The sequence below is a fragment of the Silene latifolia genome, chromosome 2 (assembly GCF_048544455.1).
Source record: "Silene latifolia isolate original U9 population chromosome 2, ASM4854445v1, whole genome shotgun sequence".
NCBI classification, from domain to species: Eukaryota; Viridiplantae; Streptophyta; class Magnoliopsida; order Caryophyllales; family Caryophyllaceae; genus Silene; species Silene latifolia.
The window spans coordinates 30,181,141-30,197,244 of record NC_133527.1 but is presented as its reverse complement, the minus strand read 5'-3'; the positions used below and the strand labels follow the sequence as shown (position 1 = coordinate 30,197,244).

At 37.5% G+C, this 16,104-nt stretch overlaps 2 protein-coding genes across 3 annotated transcripts; both read right to left on the bottom strand.

Moving 5' to 3' along the window:
* Window positions 1–578: 578 nt before the first annotated feature.
* Window positions 579–8,761, bottom strand: LOC141642564 (lactoylglutathione lyase GLX1-like). Its single transcript, XM_074451404.1, has 9 exons — window positions 8,627–8,761; window positions 7,450–7,585; window positions 7,091–7,215; window positions 6,196–6,260; window positions 5,889–6,101; window positions 4,246–4,293; window positions 4,057–4,164; window positions 3,492–3,644; window positions 579–828 (listed from the first exon to the last, which is right to left on the bottom strand). The coding sequence occupies exons 2-9, from the start codon at window positions 7,563–7,565 to the stop codon at window positions 787–789; spliced, it is 870 nt and encodes a 289-aa protein (XP_074307505.1). The 5' UTR covers window positions 7,566–7,585; window positions 8,627–8,761; the 3' UTR covers window positions 579–786.
* A 1,250-nt stretch (window positions 8,762–10,011) lies between these two features.
* Window positions 10,012–15,709, bottom strand: LOC141642561 (vesicle transport protein GOT1-like). Of its 2 annotated transcripts, none has more exons than XM_074451401.1 (8): window positions 15,448–15,709; window positions 15,301–15,337; window positions 15,090–15,185; window positions 13,245–13,336; window positions 13,063–13,143; window positions 12,862–12,959; window positions 12,708–12,789; window positions 10,012–10,449 (listed from the first exon to the last, which is right to left on the bottom strand). In XM_074451401.1, the coding sequence occupies exons 3-8, from the start codon at window positions 15,118–15,120 to the stop codon at window positions 10,411–10,413; spliced, it is 423 nt and encodes a 140-aa protein (XP_074307502.1). In that variant the 5' UTR covers window positions 15,121–15,185; window positions 15,301–15,337; window positions 15,448–15,709; the 3' UTR covers window positions 10,012–10,410. The 2 variants fall into 2 exon arrangements, with proteins under 2 accessions (XP_074307502.1, XP_074307503.1); XM_074451402.1 differs by having other exon boundaries at window positions 15,090–15,180; window positions 15,448–15,633.
* Window positions 15,710–16,104: the final 395 nt, after the last annotated feature.

Genomic DNA, 16,104 nt, shown 5'->3' with positions numbered 1-16,104 from the left:
GTTGAAATAAATATCGTGGCGTTTTAGTCTCATATAACTGCTTTTTCAACAAAACTGCCATTATATACCGATTGCAGACTACCAAAGTAGTGGCTGCGGATTCTCATTGTCATCGGAAAAAGATAGTTTAAAGCAGTCGGAAGGCCTTTAAATCCTGTCCAAACACTGGAAAATCCATCTTTGTTTTTACGGTTCCAGTATCGAAAGGTTGGGAGTGAGATTATGTGGAAATTCAAGTGAACATATTTTTATGCGAATCTCATTCAATAGGCTGGGAAGGATAAAAATCATTGAATTAAATAAAGCTCCCACAATCGTTGTCAAAAAAAAGTAAAGCTCCCACCATTTGTAAATATTTAAGAAAATGGTTTGAATTTAAATTTTAAAAAAAAATTACTTAAAACAAAAATGTGAGGATTTCGTTTACCTCCTTAGATACGGGGTGAAAAAGCTTAAATAAAAGAGTTGCCATATCATAAAATTCATTGAGTTTCAAATTTCTAAAAGACGGTTTGTTATCAATTTTTAACAAAAAAATTACTTGGACAAAGATTATAAAAGTTTTAACACAATCCCTATTGACGTGAGAACACAAGAGGACTTATTTCTCTAGTGGAAATTGCGAAATTCTCCTGAAATAGGAACAGCTTTTAATAGTCTCATACATACTCAAATAGTTGAAGATTTCTCATCCAACTTTCTCATTAAAGATCTCATACAGACAGTGATTCATTTATTTAAGCAAAGCCGATGAACCGCGAGCAACTGATAGGATACTAATTCCAATCACTGCAACTCTTTGAGGAAATCTTCATTGTCAACAAGAACCTGCATTTTCATATAGACCCACATATTACTTCTTCCCATATGAAAACCTTGATAGATCCAAGCATGAAATGTTTAAAATCGCCATAACTTGAAAAATTCATATATACGGAGTATTACTTTTTGAACATGATAATACAATCCATCATTCACTCAAAAAACACTTGAAAATTTCCAATTAAATGTATTGACAAATATAATGTCGTAACGCTCCTGTTCTAACCCACTTATTCTTCGCTGACGACTCAATTGTTTTCTGTAAGGCAAATAGGAGGAACGCCGAAGCAGTGATGAATGTCATCAGAACGTATGAAGAAGCTTCAGGACAGCGCATTAATGTTGACAAATCAGAGGTTTTTTTCAGCCCGAATACTCGGAGTGATGTGAAGGTCGAGGTTGGAAATGTGTTGGGCGCTAATGTCGTGAGTCAACCAGGGAAATATTTGGGGTTACCTGCTATTGTGGGCCGAAGGAAAAATGAAGCTTTTGCACCCTTGAAGGAGAGGATATGGAAGAAACTCAAAGGGTGGAAGGAGAAACTTTTATCCTTTGCTGGAAGGGAAATTTTAATCAAAGCGGTGGCGCAGGCGATCCCCACTTACCATATGGGTCTGTTCAAGATACCAGCTTCCTTTTGTGCGGATTTGGATAGAGTGATGGCTCGGTTTTGGTGGGGTTTCAAGGATGAGAAACGGCATATTTTCTGGGTTGCCTGGAAGAAACTTTGCAAGAGCAAGAATGATGGGGGGATGGGGTTTCGACATTTAGAAGCATTTAACCTGGCTATGCTAGGGAAGCAACTATGGCGTCTCCAACAGCTCCCGAATTCTTTAGTTGCTCGTCTTATGAAGGCACGGTATTACCCTCAAACCAACCCACTCGAGGCGTCTGTGGGGTATCACCCTTCTTTTGTTTGGCGAAGCCTAGTGGAGGCACGGTGGGTAGTGAGACAGGGATCGAGATGGCTTATTGGCAACGGTGAAAGGATCAAGTTCTGGACTGACCCATGGAAATTATCTGGCCCGCCTTTTCGTGTTTGGTCCCCGAGGGAAAATCGTCCAGATTCTTGGGTGGCAGAGTGGCTCAATGATGGGGGGTGGAACGAGATAAAGATAAGGGAGAGTCTGCTGGAGGTGGAAGCTGAGGAAGTGCTAAAAATTCCCATCAGTTTGGAAAGGGGCGAGGACCAGCAGGTATGGCACTACTCAAAAAATGGCGACTATACGACGAAAACGGCATATCACTTTATCCGATGGATGATGACAAAGGACGAGGCGTCAACTAGCTATGGTGTGAAACAGGAGCTCTGGTGCAAAATCTGGAAACAAAAGCTTCCACCAAAGGTCTGCTCTTTTCTTTGGCGGGTTGGTAATGGAGCACTTCCAAGTGGGGCAAATTTGCAACGTAGGGTCACTGAGATCGACCCAACATGCTGTAGGTGTGGAGCGGCTGTTGAGACGGATGGTCACGCGTTGTTACATTGCCCGTGGGTGAGACATATTTGGAGTACAGTGGGAGTGGACGTAGAGGATGAATGGGATTGTTTCATTAATGTGAAAGAATGGCTAGCTCACATTGTGGAAGAGAGGGATGAGGCTAAGAGGAGTCGGATGCTGATGATGATTTGGGCTATATGGAACGAGAGAAACAACCTGTTTCACGGGGGTGAGGTACCACATCCGAAGGTGTTGATTGAGAGGACGTACAAATATCTGGACACTTTTCGAGAGGTCAATGAGGAGAGAAGACTGGTGGAACCACACAATGTAGAGGGAGCTGAGGAGAAATGGTGTCCCCCGCCTTTGGGTGTGAGTAAAATAAATGTTGATGGAGCTATTCTTGGATCAAAGGGTAGTGGTTTAGGAGTCATCATTAGAGATGAGAATGGCCAGGTAGAACGAACGGCTGTGCAGCAAGTTCGTCTGTGTTGGGACCCGGCAATTGCCGAAGCAAAGGCTGCTCTGTTTGGCCTTCAAGTTGCATCGCAAATGGGGCTAAGGGATGTGATTCTGGAATCTGATTCTCAAACACTAGTAAAGATGTTGAAAGCAGGGGTTCCACCTACTACCTATTTGGGGAACACAGTGAAGGATATCCGACATCTTGCTAGTAGTTTTGAGAGGGTCTCCTATGAGTTTGTAAGGAGAACCGGAAATCGCGCTGCTCACTGTATTGCTCATTACCATCCTATAGCTTACTCAACGCGAATTTGGGTTGATTTGGTTCCGGAATGTATTAGTGACATTGTCTCTACCGACTTTATGTCGGCTTTAATTGAATAAATTTAATTTTTCCCTCAAAAAAAAAAAATATATAATATGTAGAAAAACCACCACCCCTCAAAACCTCAGTTAATTTAAAATGGTGTTATACAGAGGGCGAATATGAGACATTTTTCCAGCCATCGTGTTTTCTAAAGATTATCAAAAAAAAAAAAAAAACTGCAACGGTAACAAATGCTTTATGATGTTACAGATCTAAGAAATTCTCTCTTTTCAGTTGAACTTTTTAGGGGTGCAGTGGCCAGTGGGGGAAAATTGTAACAGATTTCTCATAGATTACTCCTGTTTTATGTAATTATTACGAACTTGACTACGAACCTATTTTCCTTTATTCTTAACCAATCCTCTATATATGCTTCAACAAAACAAGAACAGGATACTTACAGTCTTCCAACCATCTGGGTCCAGAAAAGCGACGATCTTAGTGCCGAGCCCAGGAAGAGGACCAGCTTGACGAGTAATCTTTCCCCCAAGCTCTTGATTAACCAAATTGACAACCTCCCCACTCTTATAGACATCATCAGTACTAATGGCAATCTACAACAATCACACATTCATTGACTTGTCAATATTAAACAACAATAACTACTACTACTACTACTAGTAGTACTACTTGAAGTTGACACCAGCATCTCAAGGGTTTCTGTAAATGGCACGGTGAAAGAGGGGCATGTTCACAATCTTACCAAAGGTTACCTTATATATGTGTCAACAAAAAGGAACTCTCATGAAAATTACGTAAGATTGTCAGTTTATACTTAATATAATAAAGTGCACCCAGTTTAACGAGTCACTTCGCTTTGTTCCTATGATAATCTATAGCCAAATAATAATGTCATTGGTTCCATTGAAAATTACAAGCCAGCTCATTTAGTGTACTCGGTTACACCATCAGATATAACATCAAAGAAAATGAATATAGTCAAAACACGTGAAAGTTCATACATACCTGAGCATATGCAGTTCCTTTAGTGTACTCAGTTACACCATAATTGTAGGTCAGCTCCAAAACAGTTGTCTCTGGTTCAGGGGCATATCCCATCATGGCGATGGAGTACTGCATGATTATTAAAAATTAAATGAATGATGCTCAAAAGCTTTATGATTAGTAGTTACATGAGAGATAAGGTCTGAGTACCTTTTGTTCTGGCCTATCAACTTTCTTCACGACCTTCATCCCTAAGGCCTGCACATATGAGACGCAATAAAGAACTTCGTATAGCTAACAAGAAGTATTTCTCATATAGACCTAAACTAACCTGAATCATTGTTTGAAACCAAAAATAAGAAACAAAACTATGAAAACCAAAGAAATGACAGCCTCATTAAGCCATAAAGAGAAAAAGGTAAAAAAAATTTGAACAGTAGGAGAGGGGAAAAAAAAAAGAAATGTGGAAATAAAATTTAATGAAAATGTGAAAAAGAATGCCATAAAAATGTGGAGAACTTTTCAAAGATTGTTCATCAAATACTTAAACGTGACTTAAGCATATATATTCTGGACAGTATAGAAAGTATTAAAGTGAAAATAAAAGGTCTGAATATAAAACAACACAATAGATGAAGAAACAAACATATGCTCCGTACATCAAATCGCTAAGCAAACACAATCTTAGTTTAGTATAGAATAATAACCGAATCTTTACCCTCATAAGAAAGACAATTAACATTCCATTTAACACAAAATTTTGGAAACTTCCACAAAACTGATAACTGGATTATTCATTTACGTCCGCCTTAACAATCGAAGAAATAAACGCCATCTGTCTCTGCTCACTGTTATAATTAGGATTTCAGCTAAATGATAGTACTAGAACATTTTCTAGTGGCAAAGATTCCCACGCCACAGCAGGAACACAAGAACAACTAATTCTGCTCACAAGTTTTGGCCAGAATGGCTCAACATATTTCCTCCAGTCCACCCATTTATAATGTTCGAGACTTTAACAGTCAATCAATGTCAATTTTGAGCAATATTTTTCACAAACTCACAATACTTAACACTGTAGTTACCACACTATAAAAATGATAGTGTTAAAATAGTTGTCCTAATAAACACAACACATTTTACATTATATCTCTATTAAGTTTTTGAAATAAAAGAAAATGGTCAAGAATGACTGTGACAGACCCCCAAAGTCAAATTAGAGAATTAATAATATATTGCGAACAAAATGGGATCACTGAGAAAAAGCAGATGCAAAAAATTGGAAATAGTTTTCTATTTTCTGACAGATTATCCAGCGAAGACATTAAGGGAGGCTCTTAACTTGCATAGTTACATAGTGGCATATTTCCTCATACACCACTATTGCCATCTATGTTACTCAGACTCCTCTAGTCGTATCCGGCAAAATATGTATCGGAGTATTTGCCATCTATGTTACGATTTCTGAATGAAAAACATACTAATTCCAACTACTTAATACCGTCATGGTCATAAATCTACATTTGAGACTTTGAAATTGGCATTTGTCCACCATAAGTGACCAAGTGTGGCCAATCACTCATCAAAATGCAGTCATGGTAAGTTTCAAAATATTTACAATTTGGTTTGGATACCGAGATTTAATACTATGGCCATTGCCAATTCACCGAAACATGGAGCACACAAGCAAAACCATAGTATAAAGTAAGTTGTCTTTCAAAAGCAATGAAAATGAAAGTTGGGTCAGTTCACAGGAAAGGGGGAAACCACAGACGATCAGCATGCAAGCAGCAATTTGTTTCAACATCAAATCACGAGTAAAGCAACTTCATCACCAATCAAAATTTCAATACCTTCTCATAGAACTTGATAGAGCGCTCTAAATCACCAACACGGAGCATTACTTGACAAAGAGGTTCCGGAGTTGAACTTCTCTCAATGATCTCAAATAGGTAACCAGTGGGATCCTTAACAAACGCAATTACAGTTGATCCCCCTTTCACAGGGCCAGGCTCTCGAGTGACGGTACCACCCTTAGCTTTTATGTCCTCAACCAATTTGTAAACCTGAAGTAAACAAAAAAAAAAACAAAAAAAAAAAAGATCATGAGTGAAATTTGCAAAATTCACTCAAATCCTTCATCGGTAAAATGTCACTTACATCCGGGGTTGCAATTGCAAAATGTCCGAATCCTGTCCCAATATCATAACTGTCCACCCCGTAATCTGAAATGAAATAAGAGTAAGAATGCTCATTAAACAATGATACTGAATTCAGTTCATACAACCTCCACCACCATGCCCGCACTCACTCCCAATTGGCTCAAACTCTCAAAATCTAGCTACAATGTTGCAATGATATGCTAATGGAAGAGTACCACTTTTTCATGTTCTTCTTACCATAGTACTTGTAGAAGTTTAAATTTTTGGCAACGGTAATACAACAAACGTAAACTTTTGATTTACACCGGGTCACATTGAGAATGTAGGTACTTAGCGCACAATGACATAAATCAAATAGCCAATTCCCTAAAATGTGTAGTGGTACTAGAAGGTGACAAAACATCTTGTAAAACCAAGCATGGAGAACTCTCAACAAACAAGTATCCAAACGAAAGCAAATGCATAACGCAGCTAGAAGACACGTCCAATCATGACTGACGTTTTCCTGCCACCATTGTCTTTGATAACCCTATCTAAATGATTTGGTTATCGACTAAGCTCATAATCTTCATTACGAAAATTGCAACATACATTTTCAAGTACATAATTCCACCTAAAAACAGAATCTATATTTAGGCAAACGTTCACATATATTGTGCAGTTCAAATTTACAACTATTATAGGATCCTTAGCCTCTTCTTACAAGACCGGAAGATGTGGGGCATCACAAACCCGCAGCGTGGTAGATCCGAGTATCGAGCATAGACACTAACTACTGGAAGAATGAGAAGTGAAATTGTCGACTACATGACGGTTCAAAGAAAAACTAGAAATAATTACCAGATATTAAAAACACTAAATGCTAAAGAGCTATCCTTGAATAGATTACTCACTGTATGTCAACTCCACGACGAAATTTGACTCTTCAGGGCCAAACCCGAGAAATGCATTTGTATATTTCTCCTCTGGAATATCCCGCTTCCTCAGAAGTTTCATCCCAAAACACTCGGTGTAAAACCTAGCATGAATATTGTAAAAAGAAACAGATGAGGGCCCCAATCCCTTTAGCAATGAGTCCTCTATGAAATGGTCTTAAATGTGAGAACCCAAATCCTTATTTATTCTATATTTAGTAATATAGTTAATGGGTAGGTCTCACATGTGAGACCATCTCAATTACCATACAAGTATTTGTGTCTATTTAGAAGCACATATCATAATTCAATACTGTTAGCAGGCTGCAGTGCATTACTTAATAGTTTCATCGAGATTGCCAACACGGTACACAACATGCAGGAACCTTCTCTTGTCCTTTTGGGGCCATTCCAGCAATTCAGCATTGGGAGCAACAGCTTCAGTCTCAGCCATTTCAAATTGTTGCAAACTGTCTGTTGTATGAAACATCAACGAAATATACAATAAGAAAAACAATACAATGTACAAAGGCAACCCACATTCAGTAATTCAACTCGAACTAGAGTCCTCTTAGTTGAGAATAATGTGCTAATATAACAAATTGACAACCATATTTAATTACTATAACAACAAAGAAGGGCACTGCAGCAAAACGAATAGATACACCATTCGAACAAAAAAACAAAGTCTACCTAAATGCTTCAGTCACCTATTTCTCACCGGGATTTAACAAAATGTCAAACAAAAAGGGATGTCCACGACAGTTGACTTATAAGACTTACTCCCTCTGTCCCATCATTTGTTGTCCTTTTCCATATTGGGGTGTCTCAATCAATTATTGTCCTTTCTATTTTAAGAATGAACTTGATGAGCAATTTGATCATTCACACGCAATTTGTTCCACTTGTTATTTAGTAATTGGCCCATTCCTCTTTCCTTGGTCTTTGTGCCAAAACCAAAGGACAACAATTGATCAGGACGAAAAAACATATCATAAATTACCCGGTGAAGATGAAGCCTATGGTACAAGTCTCTAATGCAACAAGAGCATGTAACAAACAGCGGAGAGCACAAACTTTATCCTCCATTTACGTCTACAATAGCAAAACTCCCTAATATGCTCTCTATCTACTCGATTTACATTCAAAGAAAAACAATTAATTTCAGTAACACTCAACATAGTTGGCCTACCGTACATACCAAAAGAAATGAAAAAGACAAAAACCGGTGTAAACCTTCAACATTCCCATAAGTGGCGGAGCCAGAATTCAAAGTCGGAATGCTAAAAACACAGGCTGAAGATTTGGAGGGTATAGTAACCTTGCACAAAACGGATAATTTTAACTAGAAGTTTCAAAATTTCCATGGCTTTGCTAACCCTAATTCACATGTATCTAGACAGGGAGTATGTCCTGATGAATTAACAGTGTTGATGATCAATCTTAATTAAAAGTATTAACAATAAACCATCGAAAAAATGTCAACAATAATTAGAAAGGGGGAGAGATTCGTACCAGAAAAATTGCGATAATGCGAAGCAGAGAGTGGAAAATGGTAATGAAATGATCAGGATGTCTGGTTTACTAGAAGTGTCTATTTATAAAGCAGTACTCGTAATATTCTTGCAAGTGTACGCTTGTGGCCTGTGGGCTGTGGCATATTATGCTTGTGCCAAGTGCCAACAGACCAACAGTCGAATATGTGAAACTAAATTCGGGTCGGGTTATTTCGGTTCAGTCTCCTTTAATTTCGTTCTTTTTTTTTTTTTTTTTTGTCAATTTAATTGGATTATTATTATTTTGTGTTAATTTTTGCGGCTTATTTTGGGTCATTTTATTTGTAATTAATGTCGGTTGTTGGAACTTGGAATGTGTAGATAGATAAAATATGTGAAGATATTTTGATTGGTTAGTTTTCAAATTCGTTTAAATTGAGCAATGTTTGGGTCATTCATTGATTGAAATGATTGGATTTGGCGGAATTATGTTTCTAGCCATGTTAGAATAGATGCATATTTTGGTCTAATTTGAGATTGGATCATCATTTATATTGGGTCCTTCTAGTCATTTCCAATCGTTAATTATTGGATACTCCCATCCTTACCATAATTTCCATATGTATGGAAATGACTTTGAAAAAAGGGTTAAGGGATCCAAGAACTACTAAAGGTCGAGGTCGAGTTCGAGGTCGAGTTCGAATGTGTGGTTGTGAGTTGTGATATTTGTACACGTGATTAATGTGTCAATCATCAATAATAAGGAAAATGTAGGTTGAACATGGAATTCTGAGTAGTGAGTGAGTCAGTAGTGTATTGAATTATTGATGTTGCTGTTTTATAACACAGTCGACATCTTTTCTGATTTGTGGCCAAAATTGGTCTTCCACTGTTGGTTGAGCTGCCAAATTTGTGCTTGTGATATTGCACACGTTATTTGTAGGCCACTTATTAACAGTTTTCGACGTTCTTATAATAAGATCAGATGCATTTGCGTTCTCATAACTAATGCTTGTACGTTGTAAATAGACCTCATTAACAAGTCATCTTGATTGGGTTCGAGTTCCCGTAAATAGTACCAGTCTACCAGAACATCTCCCTCGAGTCAATTAGAATTCAGGTAATTCTGGCTTTAGCATTATACAACGAGTTGTCCAGGTCAGACATACAAAACATTTTTACTTCACACGGGTTATTTCAAGCCATATCTGACCCGTGAAAACCCATTCCCAAATTACATACTTTATGACCCCATTTGAACTAAGGCAGCCAAACTTTGCAACTCTTGCTGGTAAAAAAAGAACAATCAGTGAAAACCGCAACCCATCTCTTCTCATGATAAGAGTTTGGGGGCATCCGCATTATGATGCAATATGTCAAGCGATCCTAATTTGTTGAACATACTAACAACAGATAAAAGTACCATTAAACATTAATCTGAGTACAAATGTGTTCATCCTACAATGTAATTCAACACTCGATCAAGTCATGAAACAATTGACTAAGCTTGTAAAGCATCTAATTAACTCAAATTTTCAATTTTATAACATTTGTCGATAATCTATGTACTACTTTTGACATGCCCAAATACCAAGTAGAACAGCAGCAGTTTTCTACAAGCCTTTCATCAATCACAAGAGGAGATAGCGATTGGCAGCTTAAGAATGGCAAAAATTCGGGAGCAGGAAGTAAAGGCGTCATGAACTAGGGAGTCTACAGTACCATCATATAGAGGTTTTCAAGAGATTACCCGTGCCAAACGCGTATAAATGCACTTAAAAGTTGGCCCTACCTATGATTTACTCATACAGGAACCCGCTTCCCACGATATCGATCAATCAACTGCATGTCAAAGAAACGAAAATTTTTCAGATAGAAGTCATAGCTAACTGGTTAATTCACAAAAAACAAATGACATCAAATATATGTCCACAACTCAATAAGCATATAAGACATCTGTTCTCGTATTGAATCAGTTCTACACACTTAAAATGCTTCATTGTTGAGCAATTCTCCAGATTTTGTGGTGTAGTCTAACATGAGCCTCATTAATTACAAGACAAGGGCACTTGAAAAATAGAGTATAACTGTAAGTATTCCTGGAAATACAAAGGCTTTGGGGTAACAACCAGTCTCGTGAGGGAGGGCCTCATATAAGTACAATGTGAGAGCAACCCAAATAACTAAGCTCCGCATCCAATAACCCATTAACCTACTCAAAGCTGAAATCAAGAAATAACTTCCCATAATATGGATCGATCTCATCATAATTAAATCATTGAGGATGTCTCATAGAAAAATTTGTGATGGGGTAATGTCAATGAACACAACAAGGTAAAATGTCTACAGTAATTCCCTTTCCCTATCTTTTACCCTCAAACTCCTCTAAACTTGTTACCCCTCACCCTCTAACGAATGGGATTCTCTTACCCTATGACCCATCCACCACCTCACTCTTCAACCAATGTCACGGCCACCACACTTGTGAGTTGTGACCACCACCACCAGAGCGACGACGTCGCCTCCCACTATCACCACCTACTGCCTCCCCATCCCAATCTTTAACATCCACCACCACTGCGACCGCTACCACCACCAACAGCCCCGTTACCACCAGGGGCGGATCCAGGATTTACATGTACCTAGGGCTAAATTTTTTTTCCCAAGATTCAAAATACATTAGAAGGTTTTATGAGTCGAAAAGCATACACGTTTTTATCGATATTATCAAAGAGTATTTTACGTGTCACTTTCGTAACATTTTAACCATGACAAATTTCGTGTTTTAATTTGATGTTTTGTAGACTTTTTAAATACTGATTACTCGTAAACTAAACGAACTATGTTCTAATTTTTTTAATTATTTGAGCGACTAACCAGTTAACTTGAGTTTGTAAGACGATTTTAATGAACCCAAGTATGACCTTAACTCACTTTTGTGGCGTAAAAATGATGTACTTATACATCAAAATGGCTCGGAAAGTTATAGAGAAACAAGATCGATGCTCAACGTTTTTGAAAACTACGGTAGACAAAAAGCTAACTGCTCAAAATACATTATGAGGTGTTAATAATAAGAAGAAAAAAAAATGAAAATTAGAAGAAAAGAAGGGTATAAGCTTAGGCATTAATATTATTTTGGTAGTATTTACTAAAGTGGGAGGAGGAGAAATAACATATCAAGGAAAAGTAAAAGAAGAGATAGAATAAGTCCAAAGAAAATTAACTAATCTACAATAACATTTAAAAGAAAATGTCCAAAACGAGATTTGAACTTGGGTCCCAAGCGTGGGAATTGACAAGTAAACCATCAAGCCAAAGTAGAATAACTGATGATATACTACTCTATTAACTATATGTAAATTTTTTTCTTGAAAACTACTCGGGCTTTAGCCCTAGTAGCCTGGGCCTGGATCCGCCCCTGGTTACCACCTTAAATCACTCGCTACCACCACCCTGCGACCGGTGACACCTCCAGGCTACCAGCGCTGGCGCCTCTCCTGTCCCACAACCTCTTGCCCTCAAACGAAACCCCCGCCATAAAAACATCCCTAAAGTCCCGAAAAACTCTCCCCCATCACCAAAGTTAACCTCCCCACCCCTAAAAACACCAGAGGGCGGTGGAGAGAATAGCAGTGGTGGGGATGGTTTTCCAAGGCTTTTGGGTGGTGTTTAAGGTGGTGGGTTGTACGGCAGTGGGGTAGGGGGAGCGTCGGTAGGAGTGTCGCTGGCGTCTGGCGGCTGCTGAGGGCGAGAGGCGGAGGTAGTCTTAGCTACTGGTGGTGGTGGTGGTTGGTGCTTGAGTATTAAAATGGGTGGTTATTGGGGTTAGTTTTATGCTTTTTGATGAACTAACCACACAAGGTAAATTTGGGTAGTTTCAGTTCTTTCCCCCTCTTTCCCTTTCTTGATTTCATTCCCTTAGATGAACCAAACGCTGCCTAAACATTAATTAAAATTTACCCCACCCACAATTAATGCTACAGGCATAGGTACATTACTAGTATTATCAAGTGCAAACTCTGGATAGCACATAAAGGGTGAACTTGAAACGAAAAATATCATGGTGACTGTAAAAGAAATGAAGACAAACGTCTTACAGATCTAAAGAATGGATGTTGTAATATCCAACCAAGAACAGGAATCCTTTGCACAAAAACCGCCAATGTAGGCCAAAAGCCACTGTGCAGAACACCACTAGTCAGCGACAAGTAAAATGATTATAAGCAAATCATTGAAGGGAAAAGAGGTAACCTGAAGAGTACGAGGAAGCCATATGATTCCAATATCATTCCTAATATCGGCCACCCTATCAGAACAAAGAAGAATCCAACACCAAAGGATATTGTCCCCTGCTCAAGATTAACCAAGAAGAGGAACATTTGAACTCCTGACAATTCACAAAGGAGAAGAAACAGTAGATGAAAGGGACAAAAAGAATAGATATAGTGCTACCTTATAATTTTGTGGTTTCATGAAAAACTGCATAGTGGACTTCAACCCAATTGTCAATGCCAGCCCAGACAAGAATAGGATCTATAAAAATAATGCACAAAGACAAAAGATTTGTGAGACAGAATGCAAACGGTGTAATAAGAGAGGGAAGACAAGAACTATAATAGAGGAAAGATACCTACATTTCCCATCGCAAGTAAACCTTTGTCAAACAAGAAAACAACACCAAGGAATGTGAAGAAGACACCAAATCCGGTCAAACCCAGACCGATTTCTGCTCCATTCCAGATAATAGCAGTAAAAACAACAGTTAGAATATTGATAATATGCTAGTAAAATCACACTATGATTCTGTGAATAGTAAAATGTTTCAGTATTCAAGGCATAAACTCAGGGTCACAAACAGCAAACAGCAATATTGTGACTTGTACAGACACAACAACCAATATCATAGGCTTACATCATGCAGCAAAGCCTCCATATTACCACTCGTACAAACACAACTACACAAGTCACAGAATTGCAAATATCGTTGACCTTACATGACATAAGAGTGACTATTATATTTGTACTAGAGAACCCCAAAATGCAGGCAACGTAATCAGAAGTTCAATTTCCCAAAAACTAACTGTTGGCCACATCTTTAAGCATCAGCACTCCATCCTCAATAAAGCTTCACAAAATTGAACGTGCCATGCTCAGCTAGTCTAGATCACGAATGTCAACACCCACATTTAAAAGGAAGTGATCTTAGATTTATTACACCTAAAGATGGAAACTTGGTTGTCTTAGATTTTTGGCAGGAAAAACTAAAACTGTATAATGACGCATTAAGAATTTATAAGACTACAAATGATATGAAACATATATCAAGACCCAGGGATCAATGTGCATGAATAATCCAACAAGTACAGCATACATTTCTAAGATGAGACAACAACAGAAACACGAGTTTACATGAAATCAGAAGGACAATGGGGCTAATTATCACACCACGTCACCACTTGTGGTACAAATACAGCACGACAATCACAGACCAGACATTAGGACACAATAGCAATAAGGCTATTACATTCTAAACCATTATTCTTGCAACAAACTTATTAGTTCTACCAGTAATCATATAGGGCAGCAAAAAGATGAAAGGCAATACTTCTAAGATAACCTAAGTAACGACTTAAACACTCAAAAGCATCAGAAATTTCTAAATAAAATTAACATATATAAAATTCATAGTGAGTACATAGATACTCACTTATGCTAAAGGTCGCACCTGGTCTTAGTCCACAAACTTGTACTCCCTCCTTTCAAGCGTATGAAAATTACTTGAAAGGAGGGAATACACAACAATAAAACTACAACCAAGTTAAACATTTTCATGATCCTACACAGAAAATAAATCCCCATTATTTTCCAACACTAAACAAAACTACTTTGCACGAGAACCACGCGAGCTAATATTTATTCCCTCTGATTCTCTGAATGACATAGTACATAAACAAAGGCCATCATCCATTAACATTATTTTCCAACACTAAACAAAACTACTTTGCACGAGAACCACGCGGGCTAATATTCATTCCCTCTGATTCTCTGAATGACATAGTACATAAACAAAGGCCATCGTCCACTAATTAGGGCTTCCGTAACTATCACACAAAAATCCCATCTTTGCATACTTTCAGACCATTTGTACTCGCAATCGCATACATATAACAAGACATCATAATTGCATTAAAATGAATGTCTAAATACTTCCCTTGAGCATCAGCCAACCAATTCGAAACGATAGCCATCCATCCATCATCGAATGAGCATACAACTTTGCAAAAAAATGAACACACAACCAAACACTAAAACACTTGCTCACCATCAAAATCTAATATAGCAATGCATCAAAAACGGTTCAATGAAGCTTTTACTACTCATCTTGGAAATCTAATAAGAGATTCAACTACTATCCAAGGTTATTCATCAATCAATTAATTAAAATATTAAACATGAGAAATAAGATCAATGTTGCTCACTTTTTCGATCATTCATCTCGAACGACATCATTTTCACGGTATCAACTGATGAAAACGTCTATCAATCTTCAAATCTCACAAATCGCACAATCTAATCTGCGAATTTCATTATATAATCGGATTACTATCAAATCAGCTCAAATTTCAACAGAACAAGCTATAATTCAAACTTAGCTAATCATCAAGATCATTTTACGATTCAAAACCATACCTCAAATATTCGATCCAAATATCGTCCGCAAAATCTCCTGCATTTTCGCAATTTCAACAACAATAATTTCATCATTTCACAAACTGTAATATAAACCTAACTAGAGAGAAAGAAAGAAATTAATGAAAGGATAGAAAAGAAACTGACCGGCGATCAAATGAAGTTAATGCCGGAGATCTGTATGATGTATAACGGCGAAATTAATTAGTGGATTTATTATTAATCGCCGATGAACTGGAGAAATCAATTGCTCGTAAATTAAATTCTCTCTCCTTTCTTTACTTGCCTTGCCGCTTCGTTTTTGGCAGTGGGCTGCGAGCCTTCGACTAGCCGATCAGGGATGCCCGGATCAGTAAGGGTCAGTTGGGTCTTTTTTTTTCCCGAGGAAACAATTAAACTAAACTAGTTTAGATCCCGCGCAATGAATGCGTAATGCTCGGTATTTATAGAGTTACTAATATACACCTCGTGCAATATATGCACAATATTTATAGAGTTTTATTTTTTAATGCATTATTTATAAAATTTAAATTGACAATTCATTCATTTTTCATGTTTCTCATTAATGTATTTTGATTAGAGAAATAAATAAAAGTTTAAATCGTAAGTAGTAATAAAATGAGTATTTTTTTTTTGTTTTTTTTTACCGAGAAACTAATAATGTTAATTTAAAAATATATACTAATATGAGTATTTTTTAGCTGCAAATTTTTATCATAAAAAGTCAATGAATTTTAACAAATCCTTACTAATACCATCATTTTTAGCCGCAACTTCTTATCATAAAAAGTCAATAAATTTTTA

Coding starts and splice junctions, on each gene's coding strand:
- LOC141642561 (XM_074451401.1), bottom strand. CDS start 15,120: ATGATGTCGTTCGAGATGAATGATCGAAAAA. Junction 12,960..13,062: donor TGAAACCACAAAATTATAAG/GTAGCACTATAT, acceptor AATCTTGAGCAG/GGGACAATATCCTTTGGTGT. Junction 10,450..12,707: donor AACATCCATTCTTTAGATCT/GTAAGACGTTTG, acceptor TTTGACATGCAG/TTGATTGATCGATATCGTGG.
- LOC141642564 (XM_074451404.1), bottom strand. CDS start 7,565: ATGGCTGAGACTGAAGCTGTTGCTCCCAATGCTGAATTGCTGGAATGG. Junction 3,645..4,056: donor AAGGAACTGCATATGCTCAG/GTATGTATGAAC, acceptor TGATTGTTGTAG/ATTGCCATTAGTACTGATGA. Junction 829..3,491: donor ACCCAGATGGTTGGAAGACT/GTAAGTATCCTG, acceptor ATGAAAATGCAG/GTTCTTGTTGACAATGAAGA.